This window comes from Diprion similis, chromosome 8 (assembly GCF_021155765.1).
Source record: "Diprion similis isolate iyDipSimi1 chromosome 8, iyDipSimi1.1, whole genome shotgun sequence".
Lineage (NCBI taxonomy): Eukaryota > Metazoa > Arthropoda > Insecta > Hymenoptera > Diprionidae > Diprion > Diprion similis.
Window position 1 is genome coordinate 1,803,675 of NC_060112.1, and position 16,194 is coordinate 1,819,868.

Sequence of the window (16,194 nt, forward strand, 5' to 3'; positions counted from 1 at the left end):
AGAGAAAAGAGACTCGGCACACTATGTGGTGTGGCGTGGTGTGTGTTACAGCTGGAGCAAAGGTGGTAGGGAGTTGACAACCGATCTATTCATCTATCCGGCGTCTACGAAGAGAGTGAACAGAGGATTCCACAGTTTGAAAACAACTCTAGCGGGAAGTTGACCCATGTCCAAACTCGGTGTCCTTCGACAGAAAGGGGAGAGAGCAATTTGAGATTTACAAGTGGGGGAAACTGGTATTGTCAAGGTGTTTCTCGAGTATTCTCTGAGGTTGGTAAAGATCCGGTTTTGGTGAAAAATAAACTGTAATAAGAAAATAAAAACTTGACAGGAACCATGTAAGCCATGCACCGACGTTCCGAAACTCAGTTATTCGCATGACTTGGCTGTGTCTCATGAGTTGGTGAAGTGGTTCAAAGTTTCCGAGTTGTCGATCTCAAGTAAAGGTCTCCAAACGACTTTGACTTTTAGTGTTGTCAATTTCTCTGTACATATACTCTTGCTTTACAAGATCGGTCCTTAGTTTGGTGACAAAATGTACCAACGATCCGTGCTGATAACCCTGCCGAAGGCGCCGTCAATAGACATAGAATTCAACTCCTTGACATACCATGCTCAGTGTGGATTTCGCACTCCGAAAAAGGCAATACTCAAGGGACTATCGGGTCAGTTTAAATCTGGGGAATTGACGGCTATAATGGGTCCGTCCGGGGCAGGGAAATCAACGTTGCTAAACATCCTGACCGGATTCAAGAAGAAGAACGTCTCCGGCAGGATTAGCTACATCGGCTCGGATGGCAAGCAGGAATGGAACGCTTATAAGAAAGACTCGTGCTACATCCAACAGGACGATCAACTGCTCCCACTGTTCACGGTAAACGAGGCGATGCAAATAGCCGCCGATCTCAAGCTGGGTGCATCCCTTAACAAGAAGGCGAAGCAGATGCTGATAGACGACGTTCTGGACTCCCTTGACCTATCCAAAACCAAGGAAACTCGCTGCAACCGGCTGAGCGGGGGCCAGAAAAAGAGACTGAGCATCGCCCTCGAGCTTCTGGACAATCCGCCGGTCATGTTTTTGGACGAACCAACGACCGGTCTGGACTCTTCGTCCTCCCTCCAGGTTGTCTCAATGCTGAAATCCCTCGCCAAGGCCGGCAGAACAATAGTATGCACCATCCATCAGCCCAATGCTACGATATACGAAATGTTCGACCACATTTACCTTGTTGCCGAGGGTAACTGCGTGTATCAGGGTGCAGCCAACAACACGGTGGAGTACCTGAACAACGTGGGACTGAACTGTCCCAAGTACCACAATCCCGCTGACTATATAATAGAGGTGATCAACAAGGAGTACGGAAACTTTAACGAGCAGCTCGCCATCGCATCCCGCGAGAGAAACTGGAGGGCACCACCAGTGGTAAAAAACATCAACCTTCAAGAGATGGACAGGCAACACAACGAGGAAGGAAAAGCAAAGGTCCTGATCAACCCTCCGTCGGAGCTGAGCAAATTTTGGACGCTGCTGAACCGCAACTTGGTCCAGCTGTACCGTGACTGGACCGTTACCCACCTCAAACTGATCCTTAACTTTTGCGTCGGCGTGCTGCTCGGGTTGCTCTATCTCAACGCCGGGGAAGATGGCTCCAAAACCATCAGCAATGTCGGGTACATGCTTGTATCAGCCGTCTACTTGTGCTATACCAGCATGATGCCCGCGGTTCTTCGCTTCCCGTCCGAGCTCCCCGTGCTCAAGAAGGAGCAGTTCAACAACTGGTATCACCTTAAAACCTACTACGCAGCGTTTCTCGTCGCCAATCTGCCCATCCAGACTCTCTATGCCGTCGTCTACTGCTCCATTTCCTACTTCCTCAGTAGTCAACCGCTGGATTGGAATAGATTCCTGATGTTCCTCGCCATCGCTATACTAACCACTCTGACAGCGGAGAGCATCGGTCTTGTCTTGGGAACAACTGTGAACCCGATCAACGGTACATTCCTAGGCGCCATTTCTACCGCTGTTATGCTGATATTTGCTGGATTTTTTGTACTGTTCAATCACATGCCAACTTTCCTCTATTACGTTAGTTACTTCAGCTACCTTCGCTACTCGCTTGAAGGACTCGTTCAGGCAGTCTACGGTTTTAACAGAGGAGATTTGAACTGTCCAGAAGAGGCAATTTATTGTCATTATCGCGTACCCAAAATCGTACTCAAGGAGTTAGCCATGACAGACAGCAAGTATTGGGTAGATATTGTTTTGCTCTCGGCGCATTTTGTCGTTTTAAGAATCGTCGCGTATTGTACATTGAGAAGAAAATTAGCTATTTCTTAAGCAAAGGAGAAGATTAAACAATATGTTACTCTTTATCATTCAGTCAGATCTCCAAGAACGACATTATGTGTAGCGTCCAGTTATTATTCATATCGTCATGTTTTATTCATCACGTAAAGTGTTTTTTTTTTCTTTTTTCATTTAAATTTATCATTTCTTCTTGACTCTGCGCTGTTTGACAAATAATCTCTCCTTGACTTAATTTCTCTTATTTATTTTCTCCTAATGTGAGGTAATTCAACATGTATTCATGTCACCAAATTTAATTATGAAATCCACACATGCCTGTTGATTAATTGAAGATGACCGATGTTGAATACTTTACGGCCGATTTGAAATATGACTGGATTTCCTTTACATTCCATTAAAATATCTTACGTTTTGTCCGATTACTTAAAGAGAATGCAAACGAATGACTGAAATAACGCCATCGGCTGAACTAGGATAAACAGGGTAGCATAGAATAAATTTTAACACGATATATGATGATCGCTATGTGATAATAAATGGTTTTTTTAAACGTGACCAATTTCGCTAGATAATAAAGTTCGGTATAAGGGAAAATTTACACTCATTAATGGTGTCAAAAATATAACAGTCGTTTCCTACTTTTTGGCCAAAAATGTTGATAACGTATGAACAATATATGGCGCCGAATAGCGTGATCAGTGGATGTTAATTTTTTTTAAATTGATGTAATTATCTCAGAGCTTTTATTTCTTTCGCATTAATAAATTATTGTCAAGTTAAAAAAGGGGTAAAAAATATGCTTTTAATTATAGAACGAAGATCTTTAGATATTCATGATTCCACTTTGTATCAAAATGATCTTGAGAAATTTGCGAACAAGAAGCGATTTATTAATTTTAGAATAATAATTATGATAATAATAATAGTGAATAATATTTTTGCAGAATTTTTGTTTCGCTCTTTAGTAACTCATAGTACTGCTGTCATTGTAATGTTATTGTTGTTGTCAAAGTGTGTATATTTATTCAAGAAGCTCAAACCGATTGTGGCAGATACTTTATACCTATTGAAATTCGACTGTTGGAAATAAAGAAATAATTGTGTACAAAATAACTTTGATTACTCTTTCATACTATAACTATATAAAAATGTGGAATAGACGGCCGTGTTTGTATGGTATAAACACAAATGGAAAAATCATTATATCATATCAAATCGGTTATCTGAGTTTTTCTCTCATCTAATGTAATTTCTAAGAATTTACCTACTGTTATTAAGCGGTTGCAACATTGCTCACATGTATTCTCACATTTTAGAATAGAATGAAATTTTGTACAAATAGTTAATAATTAAGTTAACTGTTCGTTCGTATGTCCGGAATCGAGAAGTCAAAATTCTCACGTAGATACCCTGAACAAAATGTGAAAGGTATTTACATCGACGGAATGGTATGTAGTCACTCGCCTCTTTACTATGCATGTTATCTTAAAATGTAGTACGTACAACGGAAATAATTAGTATTCGTCTTTTTTCCCGGATTATTTCAACGCTGTGGATATTCTATTATATCACACGTGAATGTCATGTAAAGATATTGACGCCCGCGTCGTAGTTGTTGTGAAAAAATAGCCTCGTCATTATGATCTACAATTTTTCGAATGTTAAATTGCATCAACTCGCGTGAAATCTACGGGGGAAACAACCCGGATTGTTGCTGATCGTTAGCAATTATAATTTTATTATAAGACGAAATTCAATTTAGTAACCAAATTGGTACCAAATTAATACGCCATTAAATTCGATCGTGACCTTCGATCATTATAGGTTTGCCGATGAATATGTTATTCTGAAAAGGAGACGTTCTTCGGTAATCGACTAATTTAATTTCATGAATCTCGGAGAAAAACTTTTCGTTTTAATAACACAGCTGTATAATTAAAGTATTGTACCATTATAATTCCGGTTGTTTTTAACAAGAACTCGACCCACTTTTGACCTTATGCTTTCGGATTCAGATTTCAATTTTTTTCGAAATTCTATTAGCCCACGAGAAGACGCTCAATTTTTTTTAAATTTTTCAAATCAAGCGGTTTCGAGTTATGTTTTTTTTCAAATCGCTTTTTTTTAAAAATGACATTTTTTAAGACCACGTAGCGCAAAGACCTGAAGTTTGATAAAAAAGAAAAAAAAAATTAAAAAATTAAAAAAAAACTTCATTAAAATAAAGTACTCAGACGGTTCAAAGTTTCATAAAAAAAAACGGTAAATAAATGTACAACCTCGCCAAAGGTGATTTTTTTCTACCCAAAGTAAAAAAAATTAATTGGCCGGAATTTTTTTCATAAAAAGTTGCATTCGTTGCAAACAAGACCCGGAACATTAAGCCCCGTCTTTTCGTTGAAGAGTTAACGATTTCAAGTCGATTCGGGAGAGTCATTAGGATTCGAAACTCGACAATGTTTCATGAAAAAATGAATAACCCGTCTCAGAGACGTAAAAAAGGTTATTTTCATTTATTGACATAGAATACTACACAAAATAAATAAATAAATAAATAAAAAAAAGTAAATAAAATGAAAAACAGGTTATTCAAATTTATTTACATATATCACCAGTTAAATACATGAGATTAACCTTTTTTACGTCAGCTGAAACGGGTTATTCATTCTTTCACGAAACATTGTCGAGTTCCGAATCCCAATGACTCTGCCGAATCGATTTGAAATCATTTTAACTCTTCAACGAAAAATCGGGGCATAATATTCCGTGTATTGAAATGTTCGTAATGAATTCACCTTTTGATGAACAAAATTCGGACCAAATTGTTCGTGACATACTCGACGAAAAATCGTTTTAGTTTACTTTAGGAAGAAACAATTTCCTTTGGCGAGGTTGTACATTTGTTCACAATTTTTTTTAAACTTATTTAAGAAACTTTGAATTGAATTGAGTATTTTATTTTAGTGAAATTTTATTGTCAAACCTCATATTTTTGTGCCACGTCCTCTTAAAAAAATATCATTTTCTAAAACAGGCGATTCGAAAAAAAATCATAACTCGAAACCGTTTAATCTAAAAATCTGAAAAAAATGAAGGCTTATCTTGTGGACTAATAGAGTTTCGAAAAAAATTGAGAACCGAATCCAAAAACATGAGATCAAAAGTGAGTCGAGTTTAGCCGGAATACTCCATATATAATCGTTCGGTTGGTGTATCGGGAATTTCATCGACCGGTAAACAAATTTCGGAACATTTATCCCCGTGCGCGTTTCACTTTTAACGTCCTTCGATTACTATAGGTTTACTTGATGATCGCCATATCTTTGTATCCGAATCGTTGAACGTGACCGAATAATTATCACCGAGTTGAGCAACAATTTAGATCATAATACGTTGTACGAAATTCAATGAAAATTGCCATTTGATGCGGGGAAATTACCTCTATATACACTGGAATGAGAAGATCAAATTAATCCATGAATTACGATATGCGCAATTATACATACTACAAGTCAGTATAATAATAATAATAATTTGGTTACAAAAAATTTTACTGTTTTGAACCGAGAGTATGTAAATTTCTTTTACAATGTTCTTTGCAATGTTAATTGGATGCCGCTCAACGTGGTGAAAAAGAACGCAGCATAGAAAAAAAGCCATTTCAAACGTAGCCGTTTGTCTTCAGGCTATGCTGGTGATATTTACTATACTGATTATAGCTTACAATTGCTTAGCATGAACAGGAATCTATATATAGTGTGTACACATAATATGCCGTAAACACATTGGTAACATGTTTATGGGAGACTCGAGCTATTTGTTATCCCTCTATAAAATCTGTAAGCCGCATTCCGTGATTGTAGACGCATATGTAAATATGCTGTATAACGTGCATTCGTTCATTCATACGTATATACATACTGTACATGCACCTGTTGTATCAACCGTAAATATCGCGCTTGTGTTAAAGAAAATAATAAAAACAGATAACGGCGACAAAAAGTTATTTGCATAGATTACAGGTATAGTAGAGAAAAACAGTGAATGTTATGGAGGGGTGTAATTGTCGGGTAATATTTTACAATCAGTGATACGAGAAATAAATTCGGATCTCAAAATATCAGTAGCAACGTGTAGAAAGTTATCCCTACTGAAATACTGCACACTCGGGATAGATTTCATATCGTCAATTGTAATTGTTTAAGTATTCGATGTAAAGAAAACAAGAAGTGTGAAAGATATTGTCGGTGCTGATAATGAGTACAGTGCACGGGAATGGAAGTGAATACATTAATCAACCGTTGAACATTAATAATATAGTTTCGAATACGAGGAAACTTATGGATTCTATAACGCTCTCTTATATTAGTTGCGACGTTGCAACAAAAAAATCCAGCCCCAAACTGCAGATATGGGATTTGAAAGTGGTGACGGTCGCCATCTCACGGTGATTTGGAACACTAAAATTTGGCGGGATTCGAACGGCCATTTTTTGCTATTTTTGACCTGTTATGCATTAGTTTTACAGCAAAAATTAGCAGATAGAACCGTGTCGAACTGATGAATTTCAGCTTGTTGCCAACGTCACGCGCAGCAGTTGTATTATATCCAACGCCCAGTACTTTGGTTTGACCAGATCGCTGTTTTTTCCCCTATATACTCGAAAGAATTTATAATTTCAAATTCTCGTTTTATTGAAATAACTACGAAACAAAGGCTACGGCTAAAGCATGAAAATATACGGATATTTTTTACTTTTTGTCAAATTTCATAAAATATAACATTTCTTTCAAATGCCTGATTACAAAGTTCAAGATACAACATGCAGAAAACAGTATAAAAAGTCAAAATACATGATGTTGAGAAGAAAGTTAAGACTGAAATCGTGGCTTCATAAGCTGCAATTGCTACATATAAAAAATTGAATAAGAATAATATTATCGTGTAATTCTCTGGTTAAAATGAAACAAAGAATATTATGGAACAGCTGAAAATTTTTAAAGATTTTTCGTTATGTTGCAAGATTGAGTTTCGTTTGTTGAAAATGTTAGAAGTGCTAAAAAAAAATAGAAGAAAAAATTGGCCCATCATCGGCCAGGGATCAGAACGATTGGAATGAAAAACTAGATTTTTCAGAATTTTTTCAGATTCCAAAAAACGCCCGCTTTCGAAATGGGTTTGAATAATATTAAAAAAAAAACGGTCAGCGAAAAAAATTGAAAAAATTCACGAGTGCCTTTTTCAGATGGGGGAATCATATAAAAAATTGCGGAACGAATCGAAAATGGGGAGGGAAAATATAGGTAAATTTGACATGGAATGCCCCATATATATTGGGACCACCACTAGCGAAGACGCAAGTAAATCAAAATATCAGTCAAGAAAATGGAATCTTGATCGTGTATTTGCTTACTAGAAGTTTGAATTATAACTATGAGCAATTCTTGGTACTACTACAAAGCTTAGAGAGCGTAAACCTCAAATCATTGCTTGCGTAAATATATGGAATTTGATGATACCTACCTATTTCGAAATTGCTGGTTATTCTATTTTTCATAATAACAGCAAATTGGACTAAGCTCATGGATGTGTATAGTTTTCATAGACAAATTAAGTATTGAACATGAACGATGACTGAAAAATATGGAAAGGGCTGTGCCCTTAGCGTCATAACCTTTCTGGGCTCTTAAAGAGAAAATTTCAAGATCAGTGTCTGTATTAGTCGCAATGTTGGGATTTCAAGGAATTTCTACAAGATGTGTATTCTCTTCTGGAGATTAATAGAAATGTGAAGAACGACCTAATCCTGCGTGACCTCAATATACATATAAACCTAGATAAAAACAACGTAAAGATATTAATAATTTTCCTGAAAATTTTTTGTTCCAAACTGTAACAAAGAAAACAGGAGGAGACTTTCTCACAGATAATTGTTTTGTTAGGTATAAGTTAAATGGTATTATTATATTATTTTTGTGTCTATTTACGTTAGCTCATTGGATCTAAAAAGTTCGTTTATTAATAAAGATGTGAGTCATTATAATAATCATATCCTTATTTAATAATGAAAAACTGCTTTCCTAGGCTGTATTTCTAACATAAATCGGAATATAGATTATTCGATGGAAGATATAAACGTATTATTTAATGAGTTAAATTGGTGTCAAAAATTGAAAATTTGCTTTTCGATTGTAGGAAAGGAACTTATTTTAATAAACGTAAGCCTATTGGACAGGGAAGCCTTTTGCATAATTTACTATGTCTTATTTTACATCATTGCAACCTATGGGGATCGGAGTATAATACTAATTTATGGCCACTACTCAATTCGCAAGATAAAACTGTAAAGTAATCTGCTTTGCAAAAAAAAAAAAAAGATCCAGCTTAAACATAACACGTTCCATCAAACTTAGACAAGCTTATGAATGAATGACTGAGCCTTAAAGATAAAAATTGTTTAATCCGTCGCCATTTTGTAAATAATAAAAAAAAAAGAAAAACTGCCACGTACAACGATAGCTACATGTTGATTTTAAATATATTTTCATGAAATTTTACGCAAAACAAGTTTAATGTACAGTTAATAAAATACCAACAATCTGATCCCTTTATTAATTAGTTATGCCTGTGACAAAAATTCGTGAAAATCGGTTATGTTTTCGGCCGTCATAGTGGCCTTCCCCCTTAATTGCAACATTTATACTGTTTGACATTTTTCTAATCAACTGTAAGTTTCAACTTTGGTTCAGATTTTATACACATAATATTTTTTACATTGGGATATTCCCTGAACGGATATGATCTGGAAATTAATGATGAATAATTAATAAATAGTGAATAAAAGTTGCCACTTGGCTCTGCTGGAACTAAAAAAATATGCAATACGCAGGCTTATTATTGAAGTTACTCTGTTAATTTTTGGTCAATGAGCTTACTGAGAGTGCTAACTAGGAGTCCCGACTATCAAGACGTGTCTATATAATCGGCTCCATCTCCTCCCTAATAGATGGGCGGAGTTAGATCTTATATAAAGCAAAGACTGTAATAAAGCTTATATTTCCTAATAATATATCAGTGAAAGATTTTTATCGGTTAGTAGTTTTCCTAGTTTTCTCTTTCTCAGTTCGAAATAAACTACATGGCATGTTCGCAAAAATAGAGTTTGTTTCACACCAATCATATTCTACGAAATACCTCCTCAAATTCATCGAAAAAATTAATGAATCGTCAAGTATAATACAGTTTAAAACAATAGAGATTAATTAAAGAGTACTTTGACACTTGCCCACAGGATATAGACATTTAGGAATAAGAAGAAGAACAAACCCCAACCCAACATAGATTCCACACCTGGTGGAGACTGGAAATAGCCAACTGCAAATTGCAATAGAAGAATCCGTTGGAAATCCAAATTCACCCGCACACGGCACATTTGGCAGTCAACGGATTGAGTAAGGGTAATCAGTGTAGGTTGATTTGAAAAAAAGCGGGAAGAATTGGGAAACATCGTATAGTGCTCCACTCTATGGGGGCATTTGCAAAGTATTTCTAGCGGCAAGCATTGACTAAAAATTGTTAAAGATATCTAACCTTATGAGTTGCACTAACAGTGAACGGTGAAAAAAATTTCTACTGTTACCGACGCACTTAGCATCGTAGATCGTGTGTAATCCCATAAGCAAGCCGGTAAGTGTAGGGCATTACCTTTACCACTGAACCCTCAGACCTTGTTCAAAATAATACTCGTGGTTGGCGGTCTTTAACAACCTTTCGGCATGCCAGAAAACAGAGACTGTTCACAAGGGTTTAGAGAACTAGTAGTAAAGTAAGGTGCAACGTGTACGAGTTGTCAAAATCGAACTTGAACGTTGAACGAAGGTGTAGCAAACAATTCGAAGATGATGAACGGGGACGGCAACAAACCGTCGGAGTCCCAATTTATATCTTTTCAAGATTACTCACCGATAAATCGTTCCGCTGGTGGCGGACAGGCTCAGCTGGACGTTGATACACCTGACAATCAGGGCTTCGGCGGAATCCAGAATGACAGTACGGGAATCGGAATGATCGAGGACCTCCAGGGAATGCCGAACAAAAATGACCGTCTGTATTCATAGTTTTTCTTTCCTTTGTTGTATTACTAATTTAACCTATTTTAAAAATTATCTCGTCTTGAGAGAATAAACACAATTTCGAACTCCACAGAAGAAACGCAGCACAATTTCTGGAGCATCGAATACTACCAGAAATTCTTCAACGTCGACACTGACGACGTTGTGCAAAGGATAATCAGGTCCATAATACCGCGAGGGGGTGAGAATTATCTCGAATCCCACATCCGGCCTAAGCCTGATCTTTACGGTCCATTCTGGGTCTGTGTCACGCTAATATTTTCCATAGCGATTAGTGGAAACATGGCTAATTACCTTCAGACAGCAAACTCGCAGGGATTTCACTGGCGGTACGATTTCCATATCGTTTCTTACGCCGCTACCGCCATTTTCATTTATGCCTGGCTTTTACCACTTGCGCTTTGGGGCGCCCTGAAATGGTCTACCAGCACTCGAGAAGATGACAACGAATTAATCCAGGTGAATTTCTGAAAAATTAAAAAATCATTGGCAAAACAACTGAACTGAACTGAACTCACTCCTTGAAAACCTAACATTTTCTTTCCATAAAGTCGAATACTGCTCCTGGGATACTGGAACTCCTCTGCCTCTATGGATACTCGCTGACTATTTACATACCCGTCGCCTTTCTGTGGACTATACAGATCGGGTGGCTGCAATGGACACTTGTCGCCGTAGCTGCATTCATGTCTGGTGGAGTGTTGCTGCGCTCTTTGTCACCAGTTATAGCTGGTAAAAGATAAGCTACAGATTATGTTAAGAACAATATTTCAGAAATGAATTACCGTTCTGTGCTATAGTCAATCATAGATGTGGTATTTCAAGGTTCATTTTGTTTGTTTTCAGGCAAGCATAAAGCTATTTACGCCGTAGTGATCCTAGGGATGCATTTCTTACTTGCTGCTGGTTTCAAAATGTACTTTTTCCACAATCCACGATCTTCTCCGAGTGCCAGCCAGATCGTTAATGTTGTAACGACAGCTGCATCAGTTGTTAAGACAGCGAATGACAGTTTATCGTCAATTTCGTCAACTTAGACTGGCAAATTTAAATTATTGTTAATTCAGTTGTCAATTATATATAAGTTTATACGATTATGCCTCATTGAGTACGTCGACGGAGCTAATTTAAAAAAAATTTAATTGCCTTTATGTTACATATGAATACTATGTCAAGTAATTATTCATTGTTTAATTTAAATAAGTGGTATTGATAAATAAATCAGCTACTAATATTGTCTATGTATGTACATTCCTAATTAGTTGTATATATATGATGGTAATATATAAACGTGTTTGGAAAAAAGTAAAACGTGAATCGTTGGGTAGTTAGATAAGTTCTTTTTTTTTTAACTCTTACACCTTTCGAGGTGGATTCTGACCGATTCAAGGCCACCGGTGTCGTCTGATATGCAGGTTGAATAGATGCTAGCAGATGACACCGTTACCCTTGAATAGGGTCAAAATCCACCTCAGAAGGTGTACCTACTCACATGTTAGTTTATGATAGAAAAACAATCTAACAGGTCGCTATTTTAATTTTTATCTCCCATTCATTCAACATGGGAAAATTTCACTCTTCGTTAAAAGTTACAAAATTTGTGAACTATTCAAAATTTTTTAAATTCCTGCATAGATCCTTCAAGCTGATTTTTCAAGCTTTCCAAACCTCTATAACGAAGCATAATTATTATCATTAGAATTCACATTACAGCCATCCGAAAACTACCAATTTTTACCGAAAAGAGAATCAGCTTGAAGGATCGATGCACGGATTTAAAAAATATTGAATAGTTTAAGAGTGCTTTAACTTTTAACGAAAAGAGTACATTTTCCTATGATTAATGAAAGGAAAATTGAAATTACAATAGTGAGCTGTTAGACTGAGCTCGAGAGCTCATCTTTTTGGAGGATCTTTTTTCCTATCAAACACTAACATTAGAGGAGATAGGAGTAAAATTGAAATTTTTTCTTGAACCTCCCTAGTGAAGGGTCTTCTTCTTATCCTGTTCTGATAATTTCTCATATTTATTTATGTTAACGCAATCGCAAGTGAATTCTTTATATACATAGATGAATTGACTCTATCCTAAAACCTCAGTAACGAACTATTGTTGATAGATGTCGACTATGGAACAGACATAACACTTGTATTACAAATGAAACAGATTATTTATTACATCATATTCACATTTTTTTAATGCCATGGGTATTCAACATTTTGTATAACTTCAAGCTATTACAACAAAATACATTTTCCAATCATGCCTGCACTAGCAGCTCACATTTCTCCTCAACCAATTTATACAATATGATAAGCATAATATGCAACGTTGTCATCCACAAAAAGCGGGATTTTTAAACACAGTCCAAAAGAATTTCATTACGCCGGTTTCTCAACACTTCCGAATAATATTTTAAAACGTTACGAGAGAAAAACGTTATTTACAATCATTTAAAATTATGATTTTCATAGAATCAATTCGCGAGTGATTACACGATAAACAATATTTGGTTTGCAATGCCAGTACACTAAAAAAGTGAAAAAAAAAAAAAAAAGTATAGAACCAGTAAATAATAAAAATTAGTGGATAAATCTAATATCGAGAGTTTCTGACGAGCATAGAATTAGCATGAGCTAAATTAATATATTTCCATTGCCGCCTAAGTATAAAGCTCAAAATTGAATTGGGATAAAGATTTTGTGGCGAACAAGTATAATATCTACTATAACTTTGATCTGTAACAAGAAATAAATGTGGTAATGAGTAGAAAATTTGATTTCCTTCTTACAGCTGTTATACACGCCATTAGACATATTAAAATTTTAGGCTCGAGCTTCTTCCTGATTGAAATGCAGTCACGACAGGAAGGGTACGACTAAATCTTCTTTGTGTTCCACCTGTATCTCGCTCAAAGCGGTTACCGCACTATTCATCATATCCGTAATCTGTGAAAATATTTAGGCAAGTAATGAACTCATTGAAATTCCACTACTTCATCATGTCTATTTCTGTACAATATTAGCCGAAGTAATTATTTACCATTTCTCGATCCTGCTGGGGCAGCCCTTCCTCCGCTAACACCCTCTCGGGGGCTGGTATATCCTTTAATAGGCAAGGCGGGTGGTCAGGTATTTGAACACCGATAACTTCTATCCTTTTAGCATATGCTTTTGACCTATCCATGTATTCGTGCTGTTCCAAATTGTGCGAGTCAAGAGCACCGACATCGATCACATTGCTAATAAAGAAGACAAAAATTAGAGTGAGGAAAATTGATGCGAAATTTTTATTGAATCTAACTTTATCGAATGATTCTTATAACATCTGCTTGTTATTTTTACTACTACAAATAAAGAGAGATTCAAATTACCAGTTGACAAAGTATGTGCAAAATAGATATAATTGAGGATATTATGAAACCTGGAGTTGAAAAGTTGATAGAGAAGCCAATTCTGAGGCTCAGACTGTAGAGGCTAGGCTATCGTGCTATGTTGGTACAAAACTGAACTTGGAATGCATGGAGAAAGTGAAAGAAAAATTCTGAAGCATTACTCAGAGGTGGGGTAAGCTTGTCCTAGACAATTTAAATATAAACTTGGTACTAAGCCAACACGCAGCAGCAACATGCGTTCGGTGCACAGATCTAAGAATGTACAGCTAACGTTTATTAAATGGCAAAAGAAATGGGATGAAGAAACAAAAAATAAATAAAAAAAAATACTCACGCAGCAGTTTCCTGCAAGATTCGGTTTAGGGCGCTTTGTTCATCAGTCTTCTTTGGGACAGGGCTCGTATATGGATTAATATAATCGTCACTGGAAAATAATAAAATAACAAGCAAAGAAGCGTTTGATATTATACACGTGGCAATCACTATAATAAGAAGAGTGGAACACAAATACTTTTTACGCATGCTTTAAAGTTTGAACAATCACCTGTGCGCTGTTGGGATATTTGGTGTATTGCTGACCGGATTTACCAGCAAACGTGTCCTCTCGTTTACTGCGTCACCCTGAAAATAAAAGTCAGTTTAATTAGGACATAGGTTTGGAAATTTGAAACAATTAGTCTCTACTGGAAGAAATATTGATAGAAGTATTTCAAAATAATTAATGAGTTTAAGTAAACGATAATTGTTACAACAGTATCAGTAAATCAAAGTTATCTGAGTAGGTAATTATCAAATAAGGTAAATAAAAATACCACAGGGGGCAGAAATAGTGAAAAACTGCCAGATATTGTATAGTTAATAGTGATGATGACTTCGCATTTAAAGATCGTTCGCGAGTCCGTGGTTTTACTTGTACCGTAATTGGTCTATTTTTCATCTCCTAGGTGATGTGTGTCATTAGACATATGCAAAAATTGAATGTTAAATGGTTATTTCTAGCTCAACGAGGAGCGGCATCAAATTGTTATTTCAGAGCTGTCAAAGTCGTTTATTTCAATGGAAAAATACATCGTATAGATAAAAATACAATCGTGGAGACGAAATGCCTACATGAAATTTACTACTTTCGCATAATCGGCGATCATCAAGAGCAGTTTAATAATTGTGTTCACTCAAACTCACCCTTCTAAAGTAGCAGATGTGAGAATGACGAGCAAAGAGGATGAAATAAATTCAAAATAAAACACAAGGATTGTTCCAAGTATTTTACACTTGACATACCTGCGGCCCATTGTCTTCTTTGCAAAGGCTTGGGCAACATCCCATGGTGACTGTTACTTCAACCACTTTATGTAAATAATAATTTTAAACGGTGCAAAGTATATTGTTAACGATTTGGTATAATTATGTGATCAAATATTGTATCATTGTTGTGCAACAACACGTAAAAATTACGCATTTGTCAGTACCATGAATGTTTTTATATTTGTTCAGATTGCCGACGTCGCCGTACCGATTACCAGTCTCGCCCCCACTAAAACCCAGTAATATAAAATAGCCTAGACTAGTAGCTCGGAAAGTAATTACGAAGCATGGACGCTGAAAATGTGTCCCCAAGTCAGTGAGAGAGAAAAAAACGTAGTCACACTACATGCCCTCTCTTTCTACGACCTAAGCGTACATACCTATCGTAACGAGTGCCCCGTGCATTAAGTTTTTAAGTAATAAGCTGAAAAATTTTGATTATTGGCTTACACGAAGAAACTTAACAATTTAACGGCATGATTGTGTAACTAAATGAAACTTAATAGGCACTAGAACAACAACAAAAATACTATCACGTCTGTATGCGTTGACTGAGGATATGGGGTTCAATGTCCCCGACCGTTGACTGATATCCTCAGTCAACGAATCCAAGGCTCCATATACTTAGCCTAACTTAGCCCCTCATTGACACTCTCTCTCTCTCATACTCCCATTTATGCTGAGATAGTCTCATTTTAAAAATTTGTTTGGGGGGGGGGGGTCCAATATTTACAAATAATGGGTGAACTGATAAAGGTTGGTCAAGCATTAATAAACACTAGAAAAACTATTCCGCACAAGTAGAACTAAATTCGACCCCAAAATACAACTACAAGGGGCGACGTCACTAGAGTTCCTAGTTGATAGTCGTGAAAGGAGGCGTTACCGGTATATTGTAAATGCAACCAACAGCAAGGTTGTACCGTGCGGAGATTAAAGACGGCTTTCTAGTTGAAAACTGACACGCTTTGAAGCGGTTACGATTACGAACATTGTGAACCGTCTTTTTGTGAGTGGCTAAGTAATGGAGCTGCTTACACCTTCCGTGCTCTAT

General features: G+C 36.5%; 3 protein-coding genes across 6 annotated transcripts; 2 read left to right on the forward strand and 1 right to left on the reverse strand.

Annotated features, from left to right (window-relative positions):
- Positions 1-294: 294 nt before the first annotated feature.
- LOC124409519 (ATP-binding cassette subfamily G member 4-like) lies at positions 295-2,343 on the forward strand. The gene has a single exon (XM_046887187.1). It carries the CDS (start codon positions 536-538, stop codon positions 2,336-2,338), a length of 1,803 nt encoding a protein of 600 aa, XP_046743143.1. The 5' UTR covers positions 295-535; the 3' UTR covers positions 2,339-2,343.
- Positions 2,344-10,095: 7,752 nt separating this feature from the next.
- LOC124409539 (protein YIPF1) lies at positions 10,096-11,518 on the forward strand. Its single transcript, XM_046887221.1, has 4 exons — positions 10,096-10,411; positions 10,514-10,899; positions 10,992-11,172; positions 11,287-11,518. Exons 1-4 carry the CDS (start codon positions 10,207-10,209, stop codon positions 11,475-11,477), a joined length of 963 nt encoding a protein of 320 aa, XP_046743177.1. The 5' UTR covers positions 10,096-10,206; the 3' UTR covers positions 11,478-11,518.
- A 1,074-nt stretch (positions 11,519-12,592) lies between these two features.
- On the reverse strand, positions 12,593-15,385 carry LOC124409554 (ragulator complex protein LAMTOR1). Of its 4 annotated transcripts, none has more exons than XM_046887244.1 (5): positions 15,106-15,377; positions 14,380-14,456; positions 14,170-14,259; positions 13,484-13,682; positions 12,593-13,389 (listed from the first exon to the last, which is right to left on the reverse strand). In XM_046887244.1, exons 1-5 carry the CDS (start codon positions 15,154-15,156, stop codon positions 13,300-13,302), a joined length of 507 nt encoding a protein of 168 aa, XP_046743200.1. In that variant the 5' UTR covers positions 15,157-15,377; the 3' UTR covers positions 12,593-13,299. The 4 variants fall into 4 exon arrangements, with proteins under 4 accessions (XP_046743200.1, XP_046743201.1, XP_046743202.1 ...); XM_046887245.1 differs by having other exon boundaries at positions 15,117-15,376; XM_046887246.1 differs by lacking the exon at positions 14,170-14,259 and having other exon boundaries at positions 15,106-15,385.
- Between the last annotated feature and the right edge of the window lie 809 nt (positions 15,386-16,194).